The sequence below is a fragment of the Thamnophis sirtalis genome, unplaced genomic scaffold, assembly GCF_051295495.1.
Source record: "Thamnophis sirtalis isolate CommonGarterSnake01/CBP01778 unplaced genomic scaffold, rThaSir2_p1.2 scaffold_5, whole genome shotgun sequence".
Lineage (NCBI taxonomy): Eukaryota > Metazoa > Chordata > Lepidosauria > Squamata > Natricidae > Thamnophis > Thamnophis sirtalis.
Window position 1 is genome coordinate 49,127,508 of NW_028261385.1, and position 27,393 is coordinate 49,154,900.

Here is a 27,393-nt window from a genome sequence, read left to right on the forward strand (position 1 = left end):
TAATTTATCGTTCTGTATCTATTAACATAATTTATGGTAGACAGTTCCTGTCCTTTTGGTTCATAGCTGTAAGTTATAATAAATTAAAGAAATATCATGTGAATGAAGTTTTAAAACATATGGGTTATTTACAAATAGTACACTATATATTTAATTAGTGCAAATGTATTCCTATATTGGAAAAGTTTATTTTAGGTCTACTATAACTAGAAGTGGATTATATTGGTAGTTTTATGGTTTAGTGATTTCTGGAAAGGAGGGATAAATGTAAATAGTTTGATGATACTTTTGGCCATTCATATGGGTAAATAGTTTGCCAATATAATCCTTTTAGTTTCTGCAAGAGTGCCAATTTATGTGAGTATAAAATTCTTATTCTCTTCTTTATGTATTAATTATAACTTACATAGCTCCCTAAACAGCATTTAAAGTACAACAAACTGAAAACAATATTATCTTTGCTGACAGTACAGAAACCTAGCTAACTGCTTCAGAAATTGGTTTCCTATTAACTATTTTAAATATTCTGTTCTCCACAGGCTTCAGGAAACTGTTCTAGCTCTCAACTACTGGATCATATGGAAGAGGTTTTATTTTATTTTTTAAATTATCCTAAGCTGGTATTTGTTAACAGTTAAATACAGGACAGGGAGAGATAGGAAATTACATTGTTACATTGTTTTTATTTATCATTTTTGCATAATTATTCATTTCTTCTATACAGATTCCTTCTCAAATATTTGTCTCCTGAATAAATCTGTTCAGCACTTCCTCAAAATATAAGAAATAATTTCCTTTATTGTATCACCTTCTGATAGACTCAGCTGATAAAGTAAGGAGAACTTGTGGCTTCCACCCATCCATCCATAGGTGAATTTATTAAATATTTTTTAAACTAGATTTTTGGTTTCAGACTTCATACTGCAGTCAATATAAAGTGTCAGTGTATCACATATGTAAATAAAGAGACATTCGAAGGAACATTGTATTTATCTAGACACATGCAAAGAATACTTCTTAATATTGTAAATGCTGACTAAAATGGAAACATTTGGTCAAAAATGCCAAAAAAACAGGCTATTTTCTTCCATACAATTGTTCATCCTTGAGGAAATTAGACTTTAAGGCAAGGATAAAATCACTTTAAATAAAGCCATGAATCTCTAAAAATAATTTTAAAATAATAAATTCAAAAATTTGAAAAACTTTCATTTGAAGCAAATAAATATATAACTCCTCCAAGATTGAAGTATTTTAAATTCTCTCTCATATATATATGAGAGAAAGAATTTAAAATACTTCAATCTTGGAGGAGTTACTAGAGGTATTAAAAACCAAAGGGAACATGGAATGGGACAACTCAGCAGGGCCAACTAGTTGCCACTAGTTCACTGCCAACTTGCCACAGGATAACTTGACACAACCAACTCGCTGCAGGGACAATCTTTTCTCCTTATTTCCTCATAAAGCATGTTTTTTTCTTATTTGCCCTACTATTTTGCTTGCTTGTTTGCCTTTGACAAGATCATGACAATGCCAGTACCTCCCACCAATTTCCCCCGCCACCCCCACCATTCCTGATCTCTTCTGAATGGAGTCCAGGGTGGCGGTGGCATCAGGGGGTTGCTGGTCACCAAGAGAGGATGGGCATGTTGGTATCACCGTGGGCTCATAAGATGCACTAGGCAGGATGAGGGCATTCTGGACAATACCCTGCTGTGACTGAAACCAACTTGTGCTGAGCACCAGCTGGCTAGTGGGCTGGCAGGCAGGCAGGCAGGCTGATGGTGGTGCATATACTGTGGCTCCAGCTACTGTTGCTGCTGGCAGCTCTCGCTGCATTCCATGCGCTCTGCCTACTGCTCATTCACTTGCCATCTGGCTCTCTCTCTAGCTGCCCATGTGGTCCATCCTCTTGCCATGTGCTCTGCCCACTCATCCACTCACTTGCCATTGCACCCCTGGGCACTCTATCAATTGCTTCCTCATCCACCTGGCTCTTCCTCTGGCTACCTGCGCAGTCCATCCTCTACCATGAGCTCTGCCAACCCATCAGCTCACCACATCCCATGCTCTGTCCACTGCTCATTTGCCTAGCTCCCATGGCGAATTGTCTCCACAATGAGTTGACCATGTCAAGCTCTCCTGTGGTCAGTTGGCAGTGGCGAACCAGTGGTAGTTAGTTGGTTGCAGCAAGCTGTCATTGACCAAAGGGAACAGGAGTGCTTCTGATTTGGGATAGGCAGCCAACAGGTATGAGAACACCCATGCCAGCTCCTAAACTCCTTTGCCCTCCTTGAATATGAATACATATATTGTAATACTACAATATTGTGATTTAGATTCAGGCATCTATAAAAACTCATTTTCTTTGTTCCTTAGAGTTTGTAGCTACGTATGTTAAAATGAAAATATTTAGGCTCATACCCTGTGCCAAAATGTTTCCTGGACTTATACCCCAAGCATACTCGGTTATTCTAAGTGGCAAGCCACAACATGATATTCATTCCAATTTCCTTCCATACTCCAATTATCTTTTGGACATTTAGCTGTATGTGAATTTTATCAAATTATGTTCATTACAATGTATTTGCCAGCTTTTAATAGTTTTATTATTTTATTTAAATATTACCCCATTAATGCAATGGTTGTTTCTTTTTATTCTAGAATTCCTATATATGTTATATACCATGGCTCTCCAACCATGGCAACTTCAGTAACTTGTGAACTTTAGCTCCCAGAATTCCACAGCCAGCATGGGAGTTGAAGTTCACAAGTCTTAAAAGTTGCCAAAGTTGGAGATCCTTGTTGTAAATGGTCCCTAATTTTAATATTTACCAGGCATGAAAGAGATGGGTGGGTGATGGTTTCCTCAAAGATCTCTTTCTGATGGAAGAACATTATGCAATATAATCTACTGTGTCTTAGCTTATTTTATGCTAATTGATGTTCTACAGTTCCAAAGGACTTATATTCAATATATTCAACTTCTGGACACCATCATTTTGAACTAAGGCCTATATGTCATTCAACAGTTGGTCAAAATATTATAATAAATTGACAATAATTTAAATATATTTTATCTCAACTTTACTTACAAAGTACTAAAAAAATTGAATGAAATGAAATAGAAAGTGTATGTACTCTGATGCAGAAAAAATTTAAATTCCAGAGACTTAGTTGAAATAACCCCAGTCCCCACCATTCAATACTTAAATTAGCAAAGCATTTCCAAATTTCAGTTAATTCATTGATAAAAGAGCCTCCACTTGTAGTTCAGCACTACCTATAATATGACTAATACTGTTTTTCCTTGTGCTAAAGCAGAAGCTTCTCTACCCTGATATAATGTAGTCTTTATATAGCATAATGCTTTTATACAGCAGCCAATGCAAAAATACTCAAAATGATATCGCTTAAGCAGAAATTTAGGGTCCAAATTTCTGAAAAAAGCAAAACAAGGCCTATGAGAAAGAGAAGCAACAAAATCTTATTCAAATATTCATGACAATCAATAAAACAAAGTAATTTCTCTGCGCATACCAATGTCTCACACAAAATTTTATAGCTTGTATATAAAGATTCAAAGAGCTACCAATAAACCCTGCTTGCCAATCCTTCACTTAATTATCAACAAGTTCACCATTAAATTTCACTGATTGATAGCTGATATAGTTCACAGTAGAAAAATAACATTGTATAACAAAGTCATGTTCTGGGTAATTATGCCATTAATATGTTGCACCCTGGACCTAGTGACATGATCATGTTTCAGGCTCTAGGTAACATACTCCCATTTACAACTATTTGTAACAATCTATGATCATGTGATCATGATGTGCAATTGGGGGGGGTTCTAGTGCTTTTTGCCAGTTTTTGGCAAAAAAAGTGCCCCTATGGAAGAATGGCTCATACTTACAATATGATTCATTTAATGACCACCTTAAAAATAGTTGTAAACTAGAGTCCTGTCATATGGGTGCACTGATTTATGGCTATCATGAGTTACGGCCAAACTCTGGTCTAATTGTAGTTGTAAATCAAAGACTACCATGTAAACATGGATTCTGTGTTATATGCAGGAGCATACTGAAACCTGTCCCTGTTGGAAGGAAGAGAGAAATCCTGAGAAAATGAATAAAGTATTATTCTTAGTCAAACACTATAAAATTGATAATATTAATTGAGATGATGTATCTTACAACTGAAGCACTTAGCTACTAATGCAAATTTAGAGTCAGAAACAAAATCAAATCTCAGCAAATAGACTGGCATAATAAGAGAAAACATGTAAAAACCAAGTAGGAATATAAAGTTGGAGCATCTGCTGATCAGTATGATGCTAATAAATTTTTTAAAGTAAACTAGCTGTGAATATCCTATTAATGGCTGTAAACCATAGGAGCAAAAAAAATCTAGCATGTTAAAAGTCTTTTAACAGGTTGCAGATGTTCAGGTACAAAAGACAGCCAACTAAGGGATAATTAAAATGTAGAAAATGGTTCTCAACATCTGATAATTATAAATTCCTAGTGACATCTGCAAAGGGAGGGTGGCAATCCAAGCCCTACCCCTTCTGTATATGTGTTATCACTAGCTAAACGTGTATACAAAGCGACATAACTTCCATTATGCTGCAGCAACTACATTTGCACTTTAGAAAGTGCCCCCTCACCCGGCCACTGGCTGTTCCAACATTATTCTAGAATCAACAGCAGACTTAAGAAGTCCTGGTGCAAACTGGAACCAGAACTGAACAAGTTTTGGCTGCTTAGAAAAAAATACGGCTCTTACTACAAAGTTACATCCTCTTTTGGAATTAGGAAGTAACTATTGTCCTTTAGGTAGTATGGTACTGAAGATGCCCCTCAGGACAAAATATGTTAGAGATGTTTTCCAAATTTGAAGCATGAAAGCAGTAGTGCTTGTGTTTCATTCATGCAGAAATGCAGGCAACGCTATTTCTGGGATTCACTTTTGAAAGAAAATAGTTACATCATTCTCAATTGAAAAAATGCTTAATTCCTTGGTCTTAGTTAGTTCTTAATTCAAGCAATCAAGGAACTAATAAATTAACATTTATTACTATTTTATTTTCATTATTTTGCCATAATGCAAGCATTCTTGCATCTAACCACTGATTTGCTTCAGAAGAATAACACATACCTACAAACCATGTCATGCTGATCTCAACCCAAAATTGCTTACACAATCAAATATTAGCACATCTGCCATGGATAAATGATGAATTGTTTACCAAATAACTGAAGGAATCCTATTATATCCTTAGAGCAATTTTACACTGTGCCAGAAATGCAACCACAATTGCGAGAGAAAACAAAGGTGAATATGCAAACAAATGAACTCCAGAGGATGGTAGAGGACAGGAAGGCCTGGAGGAACGTTGTCCATGGGGTTGCCATGGGTCAGACTTCGCGAACTAACAACAACTGTATTCTAAAGCCAATATCAAATTCACAAACATTTTCCATTGTCTTTAGATGTAATTCAGTAAATTGTTTTTGCTATTTCTTTACCCAAATTATGCATATTCTGTCTAAATATTTAGAAAAAATAGAGCCAGTATAAGTATGGTTGCTTTAGTAAATCATTTTCAAATAAACTACATTAAGAATGCTTTTTATTGCTCAACATCTGTGAAACATGTTTGCTCATCCTGATGAAAAACTAGTACGTCTCACCCATTAAAAATAATTCAAAGCTTTCTTGCATGGACATGTTTTAGCTCTAGATAAAAATAAATTAATTTTCACTTTCCCACATTTGCCTTGAAGTCACAGATGTTTTAAAACAAAGCTTCTTAAAGAAAGATGAAGTATTATGAATAGCTCTTTTATTAAGGAGAATTACTTAAGAGTCACCACAGCAAAATGCAAACATGCATAAAACAGCATAGAACCCTTTAGAGTCAGTAGCTATTTAAAAATTATACTGCAATATATAATAAAATGCTGTGCTTTAAAATGTACAGAACATTGCAGCAAAGTTGTTTGCTGTTATGTAGGAACAAGTTTAAATCTTTAACATTTAAAAGCCAATCTTTAGTTATAGATGAATTTAGGATGAGAATGGGCATTGGTTACTTACCTGATACACCCCTTCTCTGGGCAGGTGGAGACAGCAGCCATGCAAGGGTTAACTCCGTCAGTATCCAATAAGGACTGAGTCTACAAAGTGACGTCATAGCACCTGAGGTGTCTCTTCCTGCTTTTGACAAAGTTGATAAATAGACTGCTGTGCTCTATTTGATTGCTCTCAACTTCTCATCTCTCCAATGTCCTTCGCTACAGCCCCTCTACGACCTAAGCCCACATGGAGAACAGGGTGGGGATGGCTACTGTCTCCACCTGCCCAGAGATGGAGCGTATCAGGTAAGTAACCAACGCCCATTCTCAAAGTTGGTGGAGACAGCAGCCATGCATAGGACATACCAAAGCTTGGCCTGTCCACGGGTGGGATTGTGCGTGGGACTAGGCGTCCAATGAGGAAAGAAGGTGTTGTAGAACCCACTTTCCAAAGACTGAGTCCGCCAATGCATATTTGTCCAACTTGTAGTGGCGAATAAATGGAGTTGGTGTAGTCCAGGTGGCCGCCCTGAAAATTTCCTCTACCGAAGCTTACATAGACCACACTGCAGAAGTGGCCGCGCTGCAAGTTGAATGTGCTGTGATGTTAGATGTTGGAGTCAAGTGATAATCTTGATATGTTTTTGAGATGGAAGACCTGATCCAGCGCCCTATAATGGAAGATGAAGTCTTTAGTCCCTTGTTGGTGGAATGAAAAGAGATGAAAAGGGCCTCAGAACGTCTGAAGTCAGTCATCCTGCTGATATAGACCTTGAGGGCACAGTGCACATCTAGCGTGTGCCACTTTCGTTCAAGCATGTGTGTTGGATTGGGACAAAAATGAGGAAGAATCAGTTCTTGAGATCTATGGAAGGCCGAATTAACTTTAGGAATGAAGGTGGGGTCAAGCCAAAGGACGACTCTGTCTGAGTGGAAAACACAGAGATCAGATCTGATGGACAGTGCCACCAATTCTGAGACTCGCCTCGCATAGGTGATGACAACTAGAAAGACCACCTTCAGCATGAGATGTTCTAGTGAGGAAGTGAATGTGCCTGCTATTTTCTTCACCTTAAAGAGAAAAGAGTGAAAAACAGCTGGTTTAAAGAGACTAACAAAGGTAGGTGGGTCTGGGGGCAGACCCTCATCTTCTGACAGGTCCAAATCCCTGGCAGAGTGTTCCTCCTCTCCAAACACCGATGGTTGGCTGAGGTACCAGGAAGCTTGTGTGATGAGGAAGCTAAATGTTCTCTGTTCCTGGTTCTGGAACTAGATGAAGACCTACGTGGAGTAGAATGAGAAGAGAAGACCACCTGTGCTGGAGTCCTGCTGCAATGCCCCGTTTAATGGCATCCCAGAAGATGGCAGCCATGTCAGGAGTATGATGAAGAGGCCTGAATGGAGGGGGGGGGGGAACCAGAATTCTGTGACAGGAGATCTTACTCAGGGGTGAAGCTCCTATCATCTCCAGACTCCTCCCCACTGAGATGGGTATCGCCCATGCCTCTGGCTTCCTCTTGTTGGATGATGGGAGGCCACTGGGGACAATTCCTCTTCCGAATCAGATAACAATTCTGCAAGGAGGCTAGCCTCAAGAACCCTCTGCGCCTGGAAGAGATGGGGTGGCTCCACATGCTTGGATTTTTCCTTGGCCTTCCTAGGAGGAGCCTGTGGGGCCCTATTGGCCTCCTCCAAAGGGGTGCCAGCAGCGTTTTCTTGATTAGGCCTAGGGGTCTTGGATAATGGCTCAGCTGTAGAAATGTTTGTTGTGGTCCTACACTTAGTAGCCCTAGGGGCTGGGGTCCCAGTTGAAGGGCTTGAAGCCTGAGTGGCTGAAGGGCCTTGGAGCTCCTGAAAGGGAGGGAGGCCATGGCCAGTACTCATGACCGCTGAGTTCTCAAGATGGCCACCACAATGATTCCCGCCAAAACAAAATGGCGACGAAGGCAAAAAAAAACCTGTGGCCCAAGGAGCTGCGAGGCTCAGTGACATGCAGCTCCAGCAGCGGCGGTGGCGCAATGAGGTGATGAGGTTGAGGTAGCGGCGGCCGCAAAGCTGTGGTGGTAGCGGCCTCAGAAATGGTAGCGGCTTCAATGGCAGCAGCAAAGGTAGAGGGCGAGAAAACTGCTGACAAGGTAGTAACCTTCAACAGCTGATGCCAGGAAGCAATGCAGAGAGGATGCTCCCTGAGGCGCCTGTGGCCGCAGATGGAGATCTGGGAAGGCTGGAGGCCATGGAGTCACCTCGTGGGCCTGCCTTACTGCAGGGCCTCTGGAGGGTTTCTGGGACCCTGTGCCCAAGCTGGGGCGGTAACACCGCTGCGCTATCATTCCCTGCCTTCCTCAGGCCAATTTGAGGCAGGGACAAATATTTTTGGAAGGTTAGCCTATTATTATACAATTGTATCACAGCGGCCAGTTGTTTCGCCGGATTTGGCATTGGTTACTAGTCGGGCCCCACCCAGGGGCCTAGGACGTCGTAACGTATTTTCGTAATATACGTGCAGATCCGAGCAGTGCGGCTTTTTGCATTTGACTGATGGTGATTTTGTCAATTTTTAACTGTTTTAAATGTAATTCCAGTGCTTTTGGAATAGCACCCAGTGTGCCAATTACCACTGGAATTACCACTGCTGGTAATTATTATTATTAGCATTGATTACTAGTCGGGCCCCGTCCAGGGGCCTAGGACGTTGTAACGTATTTTCGTAATATGCGTGCAGATCCAAGCAGTGCGGCTTTTTGCATTTGACTGATGGTGATTTTGTCAATTTTTAACTGTTTTAAATGTAATTCCAGTGCTTTTGGGATAGCACCCAGTGTGCCAATTACCACTGGAATTACCACTGCTGGTTTGTGCCATAGTCGTTGAATTTCGATTTTTAAGTCCTGGTATTTTGCGATTTTTTCATGTTCCTTCTCGGCGACCCTGCTATCACCTGGTATTGTGATGTCTATGATTGTGACCTTATTTTTCTCAACCAGTGTGATGTCTGGTGTATTATGCGCCAGTATTTTGTCGGTTTGTATACGGAAATCCCACAAGATCTTGACCATCTGATTTTCTGTGACTTTTTCAGGCTGATGTTCCCACCAGTTTGTTGCTGTTTTGATATTATAATTTTTGCACAAATTCCAATGGATCATTTGTGCTACTGAATTGTGCCGCAATTTATAATCAGTCTGTGCAATTTTTTTACAGCAGCTGAGTATGTGATCAACAGTTTCATCAGCTTCTTTGCAAAGTCTGCATTTGGCATCATCAGAGGATTTTTCAATTTTGGCCTTAATGGCATTTGTGCGGATAGCTTGTTCTTGCGCAGCCAGGATTAGTGACTCTGTTTCTTTCTTTAATGTACCTGTTGTTAACCATAACCAAGTTTGTTCACTGTCCACTTTATCTTTTATTTTTTCCAGAAATTGGCCATGCAGTGCTTTGTTCTGCCAACTCTCCATTCTTGATTTTATCACATCTTTTCTGTATTCTTGTTTCGTCTGTTGGGCCTTCAGTAGATTTTTGTTCTTTACTTCGATTAATAGATGTTCTTGACTTTCTTTTAAATAATCAGCCAGTGCATGTTTTTCTTCTTCAACTGTTTGCTTCACTTGTAATAATCCTCTGCCACCTGATTTTCGGGGCAGATACAGTCGATCAGTATCACCACGTGGATGTAAACTGTAGTGCATTGTCATTAGTTTCCTGGTTTTTCGGTCCAAAAGGTCCAAATCAGCTTGTGTCCAGTTAACTATACCAGCTGTGTATCTTATAACTGGTATTGCCCAGGTATTTATGGCCTTGATTGTATTTCCACCATTCAATTTAGATTTCAAAATTTTCCTAACTCTGTTGGTGTACTCTCGCCTGACAATAGTTTTTACTTCTCCATGCTTGATGTTATCCAACTGCAGAATGCCTAAGTATTTGTAGGCTTCATTTTCTTTGCATTTAATTAATTGGCCATTGGGCATTTCAATTCCCTCACATGCAGTGATTTTGCCCCTTTTTATGGATACAGTGGCGCATTTTTCCATGCCAAACTGCATTGAAATATCGGTGCTGAATACTCGGACTGTGTTTGTCAGTGATTGGATTTCTATTTCTGACTTTCCATAGAGTTTCAAATCATCCATATATAGTAAATGCGAAATTTTTTCAGCTTCTTTGGCTGTTTGGTAGCCTAATTTCATTTTTTTTAAGATTACTGATAGTGGGATCATTGCGATGATGAAGAGAAGAGGTGAAAGTGAATCACCCTGGAAAATTCCTCGCTTGATATTAACCATTCCATAGATCTCATTCCCTACCGCCAACTCAGTTCTCCATTGTTTCATCGCCTTTTCAGTAAAGGATGTAATATTTTTGCTAATGCCAGTTGTTTCTAAGCATTTTATGATCCAACTATGTGGCAGTGAGTCAAATGCCTTTTTGTAATCAATCCAGACCATATTCAAGTTCGTTTTTCTGTTCTTACAATTTTCTAATATCATTTTATCAATTAGAAGCTGATCTTTTGTGCCCCTGCTCCTTCTTTTGTTGCCTTTTTGCTCTACTGGCAAGATGTTGTTTGTTTCCAAATAGTCCATCATGTTATCTGCAATAATGCCTGTGAGTAATTTGAAGGTTGTTGGCAAGCATGTTATTGGTCTGTAGTTTTCAGGTGTTGTTCCTTTAGTTGCATCTTTCTGAATCAAGTATGTTTTTCCAGTTGTCAACCATTCATCAATTTGGCCCTTTTGTAAAATTTCATTCAGTTGCCTGGCCAATATTGCATGTAAACTGGTCAGATATTTGAGCCAGAAACCAGTCCTTTCCAGGTGATGTCCAATTCTTTACCTTTTTAACTCGATTTTTGACCATCTCAGTTGTTATTTCTAATACTTGCATTTGTTTGTTGCCAATGCTTTTCTCAAAGTCATGTATCCACTTTGCTTCCTTGTTGTAGTCCTTTGCATTTTCCCACAATTCTTTCCAGAATTCAACTGTGGCCTGTTTTTCTGGTTTTTCACTTTTGGTGTCACCATTCACATTAAGACTTTGATAAAAACACCGTTGGTCTGATCGAAATTGCTGGTTTTGTTTATATTGGATGATTCGTGCCTCATATCTTTCAATTTTTCTAGCTGTTGCTGTTATCTGCTGTTTTACAATCTCTACAGCTTCATTGATGTTTCTTGTATCCAATCTATATCTTCTGATTAGCCGATCTATGATTTTGTTGTTTTTAAGTCGTTGTTCATGCATGTTCTTTAAGTTACTGGCATCTGCTCTTAATTTTTTGATTTTTTGTTCTAAACGGATTTTCCACTTTGGCTTTGATGCTTTTTCTGTTGTGTGATTAGGTACTTTAATTTTAATGCCTAGTTCATTAGTGACTATTACAGCTGTGCTGTACATTAACTGGTTTGTTTCCAAGATGGATTCCGGTTCAATTGTTGAAAACACTGCATTAACCATTTTCATGATAGGGGCCAAAATTTTCTTAGGCACAGTTTTTAGTGATGGTAAACGTTGCCTTTCCTCATTAAGCAGAAAATGCTCCATGATCTTATCCTTCAATTCTTTTTGTTTTTGAGTTAGTTCATCAGTTGGTTCAGTGATAATTGGTTCTAGTGGTGGTGATGTTATTTCCTCCCCGAGAGCTTCTTCTGGGAGTTCTACTATAATGTCTTTAGTTGTGTCTTGAATATTAGTTATTTCCGCTTGTGATATTGTTTTTTGGGTTTTGCAATTTGCCTGAATTTCCTCATGTTCAACTTCACTAAACACTTTATTCCGTATAATAAATCGCCTTTGATCTGCTAGTCGTTGTTCACTAACATTTGAATCTGGATATTGTTGTTTCCATAATTCATACATTCGCTTTAAATAGCCTCTTTTTTCTGGCTCTGAGTTGTAGTAACAGGCCATTATGGCACGGTTTTCATCTGCACTATATTTTTGTCGTTTTGTTGGCTGGTCCACTTGTAGCCCACTTGTCGACGGATGTCCAGGGACCCCAACATCCACCGCGGCCCTTGTTAACCCGCGCGACGACCGATGCGGTATGGAATTCTTATTTGTTTTTTTCACCATATTGTATGGGTTGGCGGGTTTTTTTTTACGGGACCAGATGCCAACCTGACCCCAAACCTCCTCCTTTCTCATCCGGGCTTGGGACCAGCAACGGCGGAGTTTTATTATTATTATTATTATTATTATTATTATTATTATTATTATTATTATTATTATTATTATTATTATTTGAATTAAAGTTTGAGGAGAGAGCAGTTAGCACAGCCAGTCCAAGATCGACTAAGTCTAAAAAGCAGGAGGAGACACTTCAGGTGCTATGACGTCACTTTGTAGACTCAGTCCTATTGGATACTGACCCTTGCATGGCTGCTGTCTCCACCAACTTTGGAGAATGAAAACATTTCATTTATTAAATATTATTTTATCAGTTTATTATAAGAACTAAATTGTCCAATACCTATGTATAAAATCAATCATACAATTGTTTTGAACAGGGCAACATAATAATGATCATAAAACATAAATACAAAATATGATAAAAACATTTCCCATTATCAAATGCCAATGTTTGACCATGTTACTCAGTTCAGCATGAGCTACTTTCAAGGCAGATACATCTGAATATCTCCCTGAATTTAAGAACTTTTCCAATGAAAGCAGTACATTAGCAGCTTTGCCATTGTTCAAGGCATTGAGGAATCTGGTAATGAAATATCTCTGAAATGATGAAGCAAGGGTCATGGTTGACTACTTTATTATTTTTAAAAAGCAACATAACTTTACTGAGAACCAAAAACAGCAAAGATTCCAGGCCATAAGTCAGTAGTTTATCTAATCAGAATCATCTTTCAGGCCAAGTGAAATTTATCTAGAATTGTTTGTAAGAGTGAAATCCCTGAGCAAAAGTTAAGTCAAACACACGACTCCATCTGGGATAAACCCATCATTCAGATACAAGACAGTGTTAGGAACATAGTAAAATGCAAAAATTGAAAATGCACCATTTCTACATGTGAATATAATTCACTCCAGCCTTTGGCAAGCATGACTGAAACCTCCTTTTCTACTTTATATTTTAGTTTAAACATTTTGTAAGTCATCCAGAATTGCTGGGAGTCAGCTGGCACAGAGATTGATTGAGTGATTGATTGAGTAAATAAATAAAATAATTGTTGATAAGCTCAGTTTTGAAAGTTGAACCTTAAATTAGCATAACTTAGCCTTAAATTGTTTGATGGCTGCAGTGGGAAAAAAAGTCTTTGTTTTGTCGGGGAAAAAGTATAGGTTGGAATCACTTCTTACACAAGATATGGAACATAAAGCACTTAGCATGCTCAAGTTCCAATTGCTCATCATAGTTTTCAGAAAATATGACCAATGCTTTTCTTCTGGGATTTAATCAGAAGATGACTATCAATACAGTACTGAGAAAAAAATATTTAGTGTTTCTCTGGGTCTGATTGGTGTCTATAAAAGAATCACAGCATCATTTACCGCATTTTTTGGAGTATAAGACACACCTTTTTTCCTTAAAAAAGAGGCTGAAAATCTGGGTGCATCTTATTCACCAAATACAGCATTTTTTGCCTCCTGAAGCACCGCCCCTTCACAAAATGGCTTTGCATACCCTTATGGAAGCTTTCAGAGAGCTCCTGGGGGCTGGGGAGGTCAGAAATGAGTAATAACGGGCGATTTTTGCCACCCCAGCCCCCAGCAACACTCTATAAGCCCCCATAACGCTATGCATGCAATTTTTTTGACAAAAAACAGGCCTATTTTCAAGAAAAATGGGCCATTTTTTGCTCGTTTTTGCCCCCTCCCCAGGAGCACTCTGCAAGCCCCCCCAAGGCTATTCATACCTTTTTTTTTGGAAAAAATGGGACCATTTTCATGAAAAATGGGCCGTTTTGGGGAGGTTTGCAGAATGCAAAAAGTTTTTTTTTCCTTTTGGAAAGCTCTTTAACTGATTGATGAGAATTACATTGATCAAGTTCTGTGCCAGCAGAAACACCCACCAATCTACTGTATTTCTCTCTATCTCTATTTCTCTCTTTCTATCCCTCTACCTACCTACCTACCTACCTACCTACCTAACTACTCTTTCTCTCCCCCTACCTATCTACTGTATTTCTCTCTCTATCCCTCTACCTACCAACCTACCTACTCTCTCTCTTCCTACCTAATTACTATATTTCTCTCTCTCTCTTTCTATTTCTGTCTCTCTCTATCCCTCTACCTACCTACCTACTTACTGTCTCTCTCTGTTTCTCTCTCTCTCTCTATCCCTTTATCTACCTACTTACCTAACTACTCTTTCTCTCCCTACCTACCTACTGTATTTCTCTCTCTTTCTCTCCCTGTCTATCCCTCTATCTACCTACCTATTTTTTTAAAAATTTGCCTCTTCAAAACCTTGGTGCATCTTATACTCCGGTGCGTCTTATGCTCCCAAAAATACAGTATATAAAATAACACAGGTAAACTTTTTCTGGCTACCGTACCTTAAGTGAATAAGAGCTACATTGAGCAAGTACTTGATTGTGGAGTTAATACAAATGTTGAAAAATAAAGAGGCCAGTAAACACCTCTGCTTACTTTTTTATGCTTAATAAACATGTATGTTTTGAGACTCAGACGAGTAACTTCCCTAAGTTGTGCTAAGGGTGCTTCATGAAGTACTTTTTGAGGTGGTTTATACAGTATAAGTAACTTGATCTAGATTACCTAGTACTTTATTCTGAATAAATCAATATTTCATATGTCACAGTAACCCATAGTGTAATTTGTTTGTTGTTTTGATATAGCATAATACTACACTTATTAATAGCTAAAGTTGCTACAAAGCATTGCAGAGTTTTGTTTCCTCTCATTAATAATTATTAATAATAACCCACTGGAAGCGTCAACCAAACATTGTTTCCTATAATTATCCCTACCATAATTAAAGTCAATAAACTTCAAATGAGTTTATTATACTCTCATATAATTAGTATCAACATAAAGTTAATGTACCTATAGCAGGCAGAATTTTTCTTTGAATTTTTGTTTGAAACTCTAGTGAATCTGGAATCCTTGTTTCCTTATCTAAAATCCCATGGAATTTAAAACAAATGTCACCCATGTCATGTTTAATCTTCAAAACAATTCCTTATGATCCATTTTTGTATAACATTACTCTATTCAGATGCCTAAGCCCTATTACCAAAATGTATATTCCATGTTTCTTTTCATGAGCCAGTTTAATACTTTGTTGTTGTTATTACTCACTGAATCAATATCATACTTTAATATTATTATTCATGAACCTTAATACCTTAGACAAAGCCATTTGTTTCTAATTGCCCAAATAATTATATCTACAACATAAATTCTAATTTCATAGATAATGGATATAAACTGTTTCTAACTTTAGTGCTTTACAAGGAGACAAAAACTTCAGAAATTTCACTTGTACAGATATTCATATCTCAGATGGATCCGTGTTATTGCATGGTGCATCCATACAGTAATAAAAAAACAAGGTAAAGATTTTGAAAACCTTCATTGCAAATAACAAGGTCTGAACTGTATGTATAAAACTATAATAAATCATGGATATCAAGGGCCATGTCAAACCAGAAAATTGCTAAGCCAACATACTTAAGCCAAGGTAAGGGTACTTACTTGAAAGCAGAAAAATCTTTTACCATTTTATTTTCATAATTTGATCTAACAAAACATCATTTAGAAAGTGGTCATATAGAATCGAAGAGGAAAAATATAGTCAGTCTTCTATTAATCTTAAGACAAGTTACTAAGCAACTATCTTACCTGTGCATTAAAACTCCCAGAGAGGAAGGATTTCATGGCCATTACAATTATAATTAGACATTTTTCTATCCAATATTCAATAGGCTAATCCCACTGTTCTTGTTAATTTTCAGTGAATCAAATAAAAAATTGTTCCTTGTTTTATTAATGTTTGAATATTCTCATACTAAATTTAAGTTCTTAATCTTTTACTTTTGTATCTCGAATTACTGATCTTTTAAAAATATTTCTGCAAGCTACTGCAAATGCACTTTTAATGTGCAGTACCTCATTCTGATTCAAAGGGCAATATGTAACTCAGGATACAAGAAAGGGCATTCATGTACAGATAGTCCTCAACATGTGACAATTGAGCTTGAAATTTAAATCATAATTCATTGTGGTCACTATGTAACCTGACTCACTTTTACAACCATTTTTATGTTGGTCATCAAGCAAGACACCAGGGTCATTAAATAAATGATGTGGTTATTAAGCAAACCATATGGTTGTTGAAAGAATCCAGCATATCCAATGGGAGGTTTTTTTGCATTTTCTGATGGAAAATGGTAAAAACATCACAAACTGTGGACAAGTGACCATAGGGCACTGCAACCAGTCATAAATGTGTTAAATTTATTTACCGCCAATCTTGCCATGGGGCTATTCTAGGTGGTTTACAATAGTAAATGCTTTAACTGAGATCACGTGTGTGTGTGTGTGTGTGTGTGTGTGTGTGTGTGTGTGTGTGTGTCAGTCATAACTTTGAGGGCAGGTCATAACTAATGTTTTTGAATCCAACTTAATTTCAACCGGTTGTTAAGCAATGACTTCCTGTATCAGAATACCTTTAACCAAATGCAAGTTTCTCCATAATCACGTCTAAACCAAAGAAAGCATCCTGCAACTTCCCAAAAAGATGCAACTATTTTAAAGTACATGGATGTCCATATTTGGCCCTTTGAAACTAGATCTGTAAAGACCCTACTATACATCACAGTGTATTTTTACTCCGATGTTTATTCCATTTTATTCAATCCAATTAAAATTTGTTTTTAGTATATCTTTTTTTCTTTACCAAAGAGCTCTTGGTTGTTAAATGTACTAAGATCAGATTAAAATCTAATATGACACTAAAATATACTTACAGAATAATTACTATCTTATTTATCAAGTTGTAATTCCAGAAAGGAAAACTGTATTTGAAGATACAGTTTTGGTTCTTGGTTCTTGGCCCTTAGTAGATGTTTTCCCTTCACCTATCAACTACCAAATATATGCTCTTTTCTCCAGTGTTTTTAGCTTTACATTCTCACAACTTGGTTAGTTTCCAGACCAGAATATATAATTATATTTATTTTACTAAAATATTCTTCCTTTGCCTGTAATACCTACAAATTGCCTTCTTTGTGCAAAAGGAAAAATATAATGTATTCCTTTTAGCATGCAAATAAGACATATATACTTATCACCTAAAACTTCAATTTCAACAATACTGAATCTTGATATGAGTGTTGGGGAAATTAACTAATACTAGAAGAAGGAGTGAGATAGTAATGTTCCAGTCTCACTTCTTCCTGAAGCTTCAAATAACATACTTTTTCATATAATTAGTTGCCTCTACAAATGGGAAAAAAAATTATGAAACAAGAAATAGCTGAAAATTTCTTTCTAGTATATTTATGTTTTCTATTACAATAATTATACAGTATTAAATATAAAAAATGTTTTCAAACTATTTCAAGGGAAAAGATATATTACTTTTTATTTTTTAATTTGGTAAAATAAGTAAATAAATGGAATAGAATCTCTTTTTTAAAAGGGGCAGATGGAACCCATAAATGTAGAATATATACTACAGTATATATACACCATATTTTAGGCAAGCATCTAATTGTAAAACAACCCCAAAATATACTTAAATAGTCACACTAAACTAACAAATCCTTCAGTAATCTTTTATAGGTAGATTTCAACCTACGGCAATTGGGATCATAATTTGTCATAAGTTGCTGCTATCATGAAGCAAGACATCACATAGCTGGACCAACTTATAACAGACACTTCTCATTGTAATTGTTAACCAAGAATTGTGGGTCATTAACCGAGTAACCCAAGTCCAAGCTATTATGGGCTTCAACTGCCCATAACTACCTGCTCATCTACGCATGCCCCCCCCCCCCCGCACACATCTATGTCCTTTGGGCTGCCCTGCATTGCACCTTGTAAGCAGCAAGCAATCCGAGAAAGACATAATTCACCCAGCTGTTTTATCTTCTAGTTGCGGTGTCTAAAAAGGAGGCATTTAAGCAGTAAAACACTTCCCAAACATAGCTTTAGTCACTGTCTTTTTCAGCCCCATTGTAATTGTGAACAATCACTGAACAAGTCATAAGTTGAGAACTACCTATTGTTCAATTATCTCTATCTTCTGAAAAGTATCAATTATTAGTTATAACTAATACTGTGGATTCACTTTGCTTTTCTATAAAAAATGTTACTTACCTGTCATTTATAATCCAATTCAGACACAGATTGAGAGAGGTAAGGTTTCTGCATTTCTTTACTATCTCCATCACAGTTTCATTATCCAGTTCTGTGATATGACGTAAGTCCAAGCTGGAAAGGTTTTTTAGCTATTAAGATAAATAAAATAGAAAGTAAAAAATAAGCATACTTAATTATTCAAATACTTATATGCAACGTTTTGCCTCCCATTATACTTTTATCTTTTTTTTAAGAATAACTCCAAGTTCAAAAAATTTCATTCCAACTGAAGATAAAATTATTTTGTACTTGCATTGTAAACAATTCCAAAATCCTTGTCTGCAAATAATTATGGTAGAATTAATATAAAATATTTATTAATGCAAATATTAACAGTATAACAATCCAATATTATAAATTATCTTGATTTTAAAAAAAACAACAATATTGTTTTCAGTATTTATCTCCCAAGGATGAAAGATTCCTCAAGTCTGTGGAAAATCTCTGATACAGCATGGCTATTCAATGGGAGGAAATGCCAAACTTTTAATGATAAATTAGAAGTAATAGATATTAGAATTAAAATTGCTGAGAAAAACATCAACAACCTCAATTATGCTAATGATGCCACTTTAGTATCAGAAAGGAGAGGAATTAAAGAAATGCTTGTTGAAGGGTTTAAGGGTTTATTAAACTTGTATGCCCCCCTGTTCCCAGAGGGACTCAGGGCGGCTAACAAACTAAGGGGAAGGGAACAATACAAGAACAAACAAAACGAGAAACAAATTACAAAGAACAGTTTAAAAAAAAAAAGAAGGCAAAAGAAGAGAGTCAAAGGCCAATCTGCTATTCCATTTTTTTTAAAAAAAACCTATGATTATGTAAAGTCAAGGTCAGTTTTCCCACTTGTAGTCTAAAAAGGCTAGACAATCAAAAAGGCTGAATGAAGAAAAATGTATGTCTTTGAACTGTGCTGCTAATAATAAATCTAAAGTTCAGATGTTTTGGATATACAATGTGAAGCAAAGAATCACTAGAGGAGATCTTAATGCTTGGAAAAATCAATAACTATAAAAAGGCAGACAATATAAAACAATAGAGCTACATAGCATGGGATCTGGCTACCTACAGAACCATCTTCATCCTAATATATCAATCCACATGAGTGAGGGTAAGAGAGGAAATCTCTGACCCCTTCCTTGTCGCAAAAATGGTCAGAAGCATGTAGAAAAAAAATGCAGTTATAGAATAAAGCCTACAACATTATGAAATTATAATACTATACAAGGGCTAACACTGCCTTTTCTGATATAATAGAAAATACATAACAGATCCTATGCCTTAGTACAGTGTTTTTCAACCACTGTGCCGCGGCACACTAGTGTGCCGTGACATAGTGTAAGGTGTGCCGTGGGAAAAACACTTTATATATAGTCAATATAGGCACAGAGTTAAAATTTTTTTAACATTTTCTAATGGTGGTGTGCCTCGTGATTTTTTTCATGAAAAAAGTGTGCCTTTGCACAAAAAAGGTTGAAAAACACTGCCTTAGTAGATGGTTTAGGAAGAAATTCTGAAGAGCTGAGCAAACTGGTGACACATCCTAAGCTCCAAACTGATCAACCAAAAAGAAAGTACAATATTTTCAACTGTTCTTAAAGAAGTCAGAAATGAAAATGTGCCTTTTGTAATATATCTTTTAACATTAGCCTCTGTATTAAAGGATTAGCAAATGGTCAATATAATGTTACTACTCAAAAAAATAAGTTAATCAGGGAAATTACAACTGGTATTATCTCTGCTCTGTAAGAGTGAAAAACAAGATTTATTCACTAATTACATTTACATTTCACCTTTGGTCTGGTGCTCAGGATGACATTCTTCTTAATTTTAACCCTACAAGAATTATGCTAGACTGAAAAAGAAGAGAATGGGAACAAATAGAAAGTTCTTATAATGAAGGGAGGTAAACAATGAAACCCTGCATAGATAAGTATGAGAAAGATTCATTAAAAATTATGGATGAAAATAAGTAAATCGCCAGTTCTGGTGGCCCCACATGAGAAGGGACATAGAGGGATATATAAGGAGTTGTGTTGTTTGCACTACCATGAAGGCCTGGCCTGTTCGGCCTCCTGGTATTTTACAGCAGGTGGCAGATCCAAGTCGGCCATGGCAACAGGTAGCTATGGACTTCATTGTGGATTTACCAGACAGCCAAGGGAACAAGGTGATTTGGACGATAATAGACCTGTTCTCCAAGCAGGCTCATTTTGTCGCATGTACCAGCCTTTCCGTCTGCTAAGAAGCTGGCCAAATTGTTTATTGCCCATGTCTATAGGGACTTAGTACAGTCTTCCAACCCGTGACAAATGGTGCAGCGGAGAAGGCAAAAGCTATGGTGGAGCGCTACTTGAGATGTTATGTCCAGTACCAACAGACTGATTGGGCTGAACTCCTCCCCTTTTCAGACATCACATATAACAATGCAGTGCACAAAAGTACGGGGTTACCCCATTTCATGTGGCTACAGGGCAGGAGTTCATCCCAATTCCGGAGTGTCCTCAAGTGCGCCCAGATGACACGACTTCGTAGGAGCGGATAGCCCAGATGCAAAAAGTTTGGAAAGTGGTGAGGGAGGTGTTATGTCACTCTTTTGTCACATATAAAAAGAGTGCCAATAAAAGGCAGAAGGCGCAAGGACCTTTCCATGTAGGCCAGAGGGTATACCTCTCCACTAAATATTTCAGGCTGCCATTGCCATATAAGAAACTCGGGCCCAAATTCATTGGGTCTTTCCCAATCGTGTGAGTTATTAACCCGGTCACAGTGCAGCTAAGACTCCCCCCTCCTTACTGGGGAAAACACATCCAGTCTTCCACTGCAGCCTGCTCTGATCAATTCAGGCCTCTGATATCAGAGGAGACCCACTACGGCTGCCAGCCCCGGTTACTGTAGAGGGGGAACAGCACTATATAGTGCAAGATATACTAGATTCCAGGTGGCACAGGGGACGGTTACAATACCTTATTTTATGGAAAGGTTATCCCGTCGGAGGCATCTTGGGGTCATAGCAAGGACTGTAGGGCACCCCACCTGGTAGCGAGATTCCACCGCAGACATCCCAAAAACCGGGGGAAAGGGATCCTTCAATTCCTAACTAACTGTAATTTGTAGCTTCCCAGATGCTGTCTCCGTGGCAGGGGGCCACATGTCATCTCCGGCCAGCCCAGAGGCCTGGAGCTGCCATTCAGGGAGAAGACTAGGCCAGCTGCCAAGACTCACCATCCCACCTCCACAAGCTGAAGAAACTCCTGCTAACAATCCATGATTAATTGCCAGGTGATTTTCACTGTGGGTCATAAAGTGATGGGTGTGCGCAAGTGCGAGGTGCGGTTTATCTTAATTACCAATGTAACTATAAAAGGTAGTGGGAAGCACAGCGTGGCAGCTCTGACAATTTATTCATTGCCTTAGTGCTTTGTTGGTCAGTTCGTGCTGAAGGAAGAATACAAACTGCATTTACAAACCGTTTCTGTGTTTGGCTGGTTTCATTAACCCTTTGGAACCTGACACCTAGATCTTGGAATGAAGTTTCCTAATTATATCAAATTATTTATTTTAAAGTTGATAAAAGACAAAAGGCAGAGCAAAAAGTTTAACAGCAATTGACAGACAGATGTAAAAGAATGAAAGTTGCAAATCTCATTCATTATAAACATTAATCACAAATAGTCCTTGACTTACAACCAGTCACTTATGACTGGTCAAACTTATGATGTATTCTCCCCCCCCCCCCCGGCCCCAAAAGCTACTAATGACCCAGTTTTGGTTTCTAACAGCTGCATACCTCCCACAACCACATGATCACATTTTGGGTGCCTGGCAATTGGTTTAACTTTACATTTTTCCAGCAAAAAAGCAAGCATAGGATTACATAAATGACCCTGGCATCTGCTTAATGACTATGTCGTTTACTTAAAGACTGGAACAAAAAAAATCTGGTGACGTGAACATTTTGGCTTATGACCATCTTAGCTTAGAATGAAAATTCCAGATTCTATTAGAGTTGTAAGTTGAAGACTACCTGTAATGAACATACATCCCTAACAAAATAATACGCTGATGACTGCTGGGAATCAGCATATAAATGTAATATATTACTATTATTATTATCTAAGTTGATGTGAGTTGACAAGGAAAGGGAGCTCTAAAGAAGAAATGTTTATTTGAAAAAGCCACAAACAAAACAATCTTCACTACTAAATAGAAAAGGTTATAAAAAGAAATTTGCTTCTAAGTTCTTGCATCCTTGGGAAGGATTCTATAGCCTATACATGTCCTTTGTTTGAATTATAGCCATCTACCATAGTTTAAAGCATTCTTGCAAGAGCTTCCATCCATCACAAAACTGATCCTTATTCCTTAACCTATTCCTTAATATGTAATTTAACAATATTGATGCATCTAGAGTTTGTCTGCTTAGAAATATCAATAAATAACCTAGTTAATATACTTACATTGGTAAGATGTATCACTCCTTTAGATGTAACAGAACAGCCCATAAACCCAACATACTGTAACTCAGGACAATGTTCAGCAAATGCTTTAACAGACTGATCAGTTACCTAAATAAAGAGAGAAAAAAGAAGTTTACATTATTCTGAATTCTGAAATAATCAAAGTCCAAGAAAACATTCTAAGGAAATGCACAATGGCTTGCAGGATCATTGTTTTTTACTATAAAAACATTGAAAATGGACCTTAAAGACATTTGGGTAACAAAGAATAATGTCTAATGTTTCACTTTTAGAAAAAACAATATATTCCAATTGTCAGTCAGGATTTTAGTATTTAGTATTAATCTGGTAGAGGATTTCTGTTAGGACCTCAGAGGAGTATGACTCTCTTGCTCTGTTAGATTTCTCAGTATTCATTATCACGACCATGGTATCATTCTGGACTGCCTTAAAAGTTTGTCAGCTGGAGTTGCTGTTACAATCAGTGGTCATGTGAGGGGAGCACATGAGTCCATGGAAATTCCAGTGGAAGGGGTCCCACTGGTTCAGTATCCCGTCCCATGTTTTTTTACATAGAAAGGCACACACAAAAAGCAACATGGCAGTCAGGGCTTTAAATGTGACCCCCAAATCCTTTTTGTTGACCACGCTCTGTGCAGCACCTAACTTTGAAAAATAAAAATAAATACTCTTTATTTTAAAAAAGTACAAAAGAAGTTGGCCTTCACCAAAAGTATCTAGCATCATATTTATTGCCTTTGTCTCCATACAAAAGTAAAGAACATTTTATCTTAGAGACCCACAATTCATGACCATTACCAGCAACTATTTTGTGAACAGGAAACTCTCCTAAAGTGACCATTTTGTGAATGCGCCTATCACTATATGCTCCCAAATTCTAAATATATTCTCAGCTCAAAAAGATTGCCTATTCTTAGCTTACCCGATATACCTGAATGTCAATAAAAGAATTCATTACTTTTTATTTGTAGATTCTTGGAAATACATTTTCTTTCATCTGCTTGTACTGATTTTTATGATAAAATTGTCCTTTTAGTTTAATTTTTTTAAGTATAGTACGCGGGCATTTTTATAATTATTTTTATTTATTTATTAAATGCATTTATTTTTTTAAAATAAATAAATTGAATAAATGTGATGAGCAAATTTATTGGCTGCCCATCTTACTATAAGGTAAGTTACTTGGGTGGCTTACAGTATTAATACAATAACTGTATATTTTCCTATTTAAACATGGTAAAAAAAATCAGTTTTTCATAGCAGCCTACTAATATCAAATATAATTTTGTTCAATTGTGGCTCTTGGGCTAATTTTTTTCAGTCAGAAATAAAGCTATAAACTGTAAATATTAGTTCCTTCAGTAAAGAAAAATAGTCTAAAAGTCTCCTCAGTCAGCACTTGCAGTCTCCATGTCAGCATTTCTTACCACTTTAATATAAAAAATTAATGTATTTTCACAGCCCAAGTACCTCATATAGCAATGGATATTTTAACTCTGTACTGTCAAGTAAAATACCAGGGGATTTACTAAATTTCCAATGCATCATCTTTTTATCTCCTAATGTAATTTGGAAACTTCCAACTGGCAATATAATTTTTAAAACTTAAAAAAAATGTAATGAAGGGAGACTGTCATGAAAGAAAATTGGTAACTCTTTGTAAGGATTGAGACTATTGGGTGGAGTAATTCTGGAGTAATTCTATTAAAATTTGGCTACAATTTTTCATTCTACTGGTTTCACTATCTTTCCAGTCTTTGGCATTTGAAAATATTTACTTGTTATCTTGGTATAGGCAGCTGGTGATTTCACCAAAAAAAAACCCAGTTTCATTGCTTTCTAGAAGTTGCATATTTAAGCAGTTGTTTCTAATTTTCTGTTCCCACTGAATTTTAAGTGGAGAACTAGATAACTGTTTTAAAAAATAAAAAGGGCATTGCTATCTTTGAAATAAAATAAAGCTATGTCCAAACGTACTTTTTAACAATGAGCATGCAAGCTGAAATTAAGAATGCATATTACTTTATATGATTTATAATTATTTTTGTTCTTTCATATGTATACCCAGTAATACAGCTCAATTATAAGAAACAAATATAGAGATAAAATATTTTTTATATACAGATGAAGAATTTGCCTATAAATTCTCCAACATTTCCAAACATCAGTGCTAAGAGCTTTCAATCATACATACCAAGAAATAAATAATTATTAAGCATAATAATTACCTCCAATAACAGAGCATAAGGTGCCTCAAAGAGTGGGAGAGGCCCTGGGAGGTCAAACAAAGAATTAGGTCCACCTGCCCAGGCCTTCTGCACCTCTTGAGAGACAACCTGTGCTCTTTTTCTCACTCTCACAGTGAGAAATGGAGAGTCTCACAGACTCTCCATAGGCCTTGGGCCTGCTTCCCACCTTCTTCTCTTCAGTTGTTTTTTTTAAGATCTCTGCAGATCAGGAGGTCAGGGTAGGAGGAGGCCATACACAGTATAGTTAGGGGGTGGAAAGAAAGAAAATAGAGCAAAACAATCCAGTGGGATTTCTGGTTGGAAAACATGATTGTGTAGCCAGTTTCTAAAGCATTGAAATGTATTGAAATTGGCATCCACTTTAGTTCCAGAAAGCAGTTCTCACAAGGAAACACACAGGACCATACAAGATCTGCAGGAACTCTGTAGGTATATTAATAATAGAATATTGGGAGTTGTAGGAGCAAACATTACGCTCATAGCTTCATATAGAGCTGGGGACACTGGGTTTGCCTAAACCATTTCCTAGAGCATGTTGGAATGGACATATTCTCCATAGTAATAGGGAGGAGCAGCTAGGATTGGGTATTGCTATCGTCTTCTGCCTGGAGTCTGAGCCATTAATATTTTTGGTAATGCCCCTCTATTGGGACCGTTCCCCCAGTTTCCGGCTCAGTTGTCTGACTGTCAAGAGCATTGTTTGGTTCTCTGTGAATGGGTTTCTTTCATAGGTATTTTTATTTTATTTTTTTAATTTTTGATTTTTGAAATTTGAATTTTTCATTGAATTTTTCTTTTAGTGACGGCTAACCAAGTATGGTTAGTTGTCCTGTCATCTCTTTGGCGCGGTTCCCATCTTTTTAGCAGAGTGGCTGAGGGGGATAGTTTTAAATGGTTTTTTTCTTTTAGCCGAAGTCCCATAATCTTCACCGCTCAGCAGGTTACCTAGTGGGTGTCTGAACTGCCGGGCAAGCTAGGAAAGGTACGCACAAGCAGCCATGGCCATTCCAAGTATTGCAGCCAGAGAGGGAGGCTTTTCAGTCCAACTATACCGGACTTGCCTCTGCCAGCGCGTGATCAGTTGCAGCCAGTTTTCTCTCTCTGACAGCTTGACATGCAGAGGCTTTTCCAACTTGCAAATGGCAGACGTGAACAGGCCCGGCTGTTTCCAGCCTCAGAAATTTCAGTGTCAGCTCCGGTCCACAGGCCGACCTGCCTGGCAAACTTCTGGCAATGGCAGTTTCTCAACCACCAGCCAGCTTTAGCATGCCAGAGCCGCATGGGAAGATTAGGAGGGATCCTAATCTCCCATCTGTCAGCAACAGAAGTGGTTCTGCCAGCCAAAGAAAGGCTGTAACAGGAGCCAGAGATAAGAGTCATTCCAGTGCTCTTAAAGCAGATGAGAAGTATGCCAAGTGGAGGCAAAAGGCATTGGAGAAGCAGGTAAAGAAGGCAGAGATTGCGGCTAGACTAGAGATCTAGCCCTCCAATGGCAAGAGGGGATTTTCCCCGTTCTTTGGGAGAACGACCATTAGAGGCTTGCAATGAAGCAAGTCTCTTGCAACCTGCTTGCTCCCGCTCTTGGTCACCAGAGGGAACTAGAGAGCTTACTTCTCCCAGATCAAGGGAATTTTTTGACAGCTCTGATGTTTTTCTTGCTGCTGTTTCTATACAGACTAGACCAGTAATGGGGAACCAGGGTTCTTCCTCTTCCACCCCACACCAATTCCTGAGGCTACCTTTACCTCTACTGCAGCAGGTCTTCGCCCAGGGGTTGACCAGGGGCCTGAATTAGCAGACCATTTTTCCAGGCTTATTGCTAAGGCAGTAACCCAGGGTTTTGCAGCAATCCCTCAACAAGGGGGGGCAGTCTGCTCAGCCTGCACCATGTCAGCTGCAGTCTCTAGCTCCTATCCCTCAGAGTTCTTGGGCAGTTCCTTCTCAGCCTCCATCTCAGCCTCTATCCATCCATGGTAAGGATTCCTCTGAGGAGGAAGATCAAGGGTTTGCATTCTTTGCTGATGAAGGGTTGTCTTTGGATCCTTCACCCTGCAAGGGCCTTTTCCATTCAGAACTCTTTAATACTTTGTTATCTAAGGCCAAGTCAACTGCTAATTTGGGTTTTGGTTTAGTGGCAGTAGCTCCTCCTGACTCTAAAGCGCAGGTCACTCCTTTTTTTTGTAGAGCCATCTGTGGAAGCAGAGGTTGTGCCAGCTCCCCGATATTTTT

General features: G+C 37.9%; 1 protein-coding gene across 2 annotated transcripts in view; it reads right to left on the bottom strand.

Moving 5' to 3' along the window:
• FBXL17 (F-box and leucine rich repeat protein 17) overlaps nt 1-27,393 on the bottom strand; it is a 137,500-nt gene that overhangs the window by 66,211 nt on the left and 43,896 nt on the right. For both annotated transcript variants that reach the window (XM_014054758.2, XM_087715784.1), the window contains exons 5-6: nt 22,895-23,002; nt 18,393-18,523 (exon numbers count right to left, since the gene is read on the bottom strand). In XM_014054758.2, the coding sequence (XP_013910233.2) occupies nt 18,393-18,523; nt 22,895-23,002 (239 nt within the window). The remainder of the gene's footprint in view (nt 1-18,392; nt 18,524-22,894; nt 23,003-27,393) is intronic.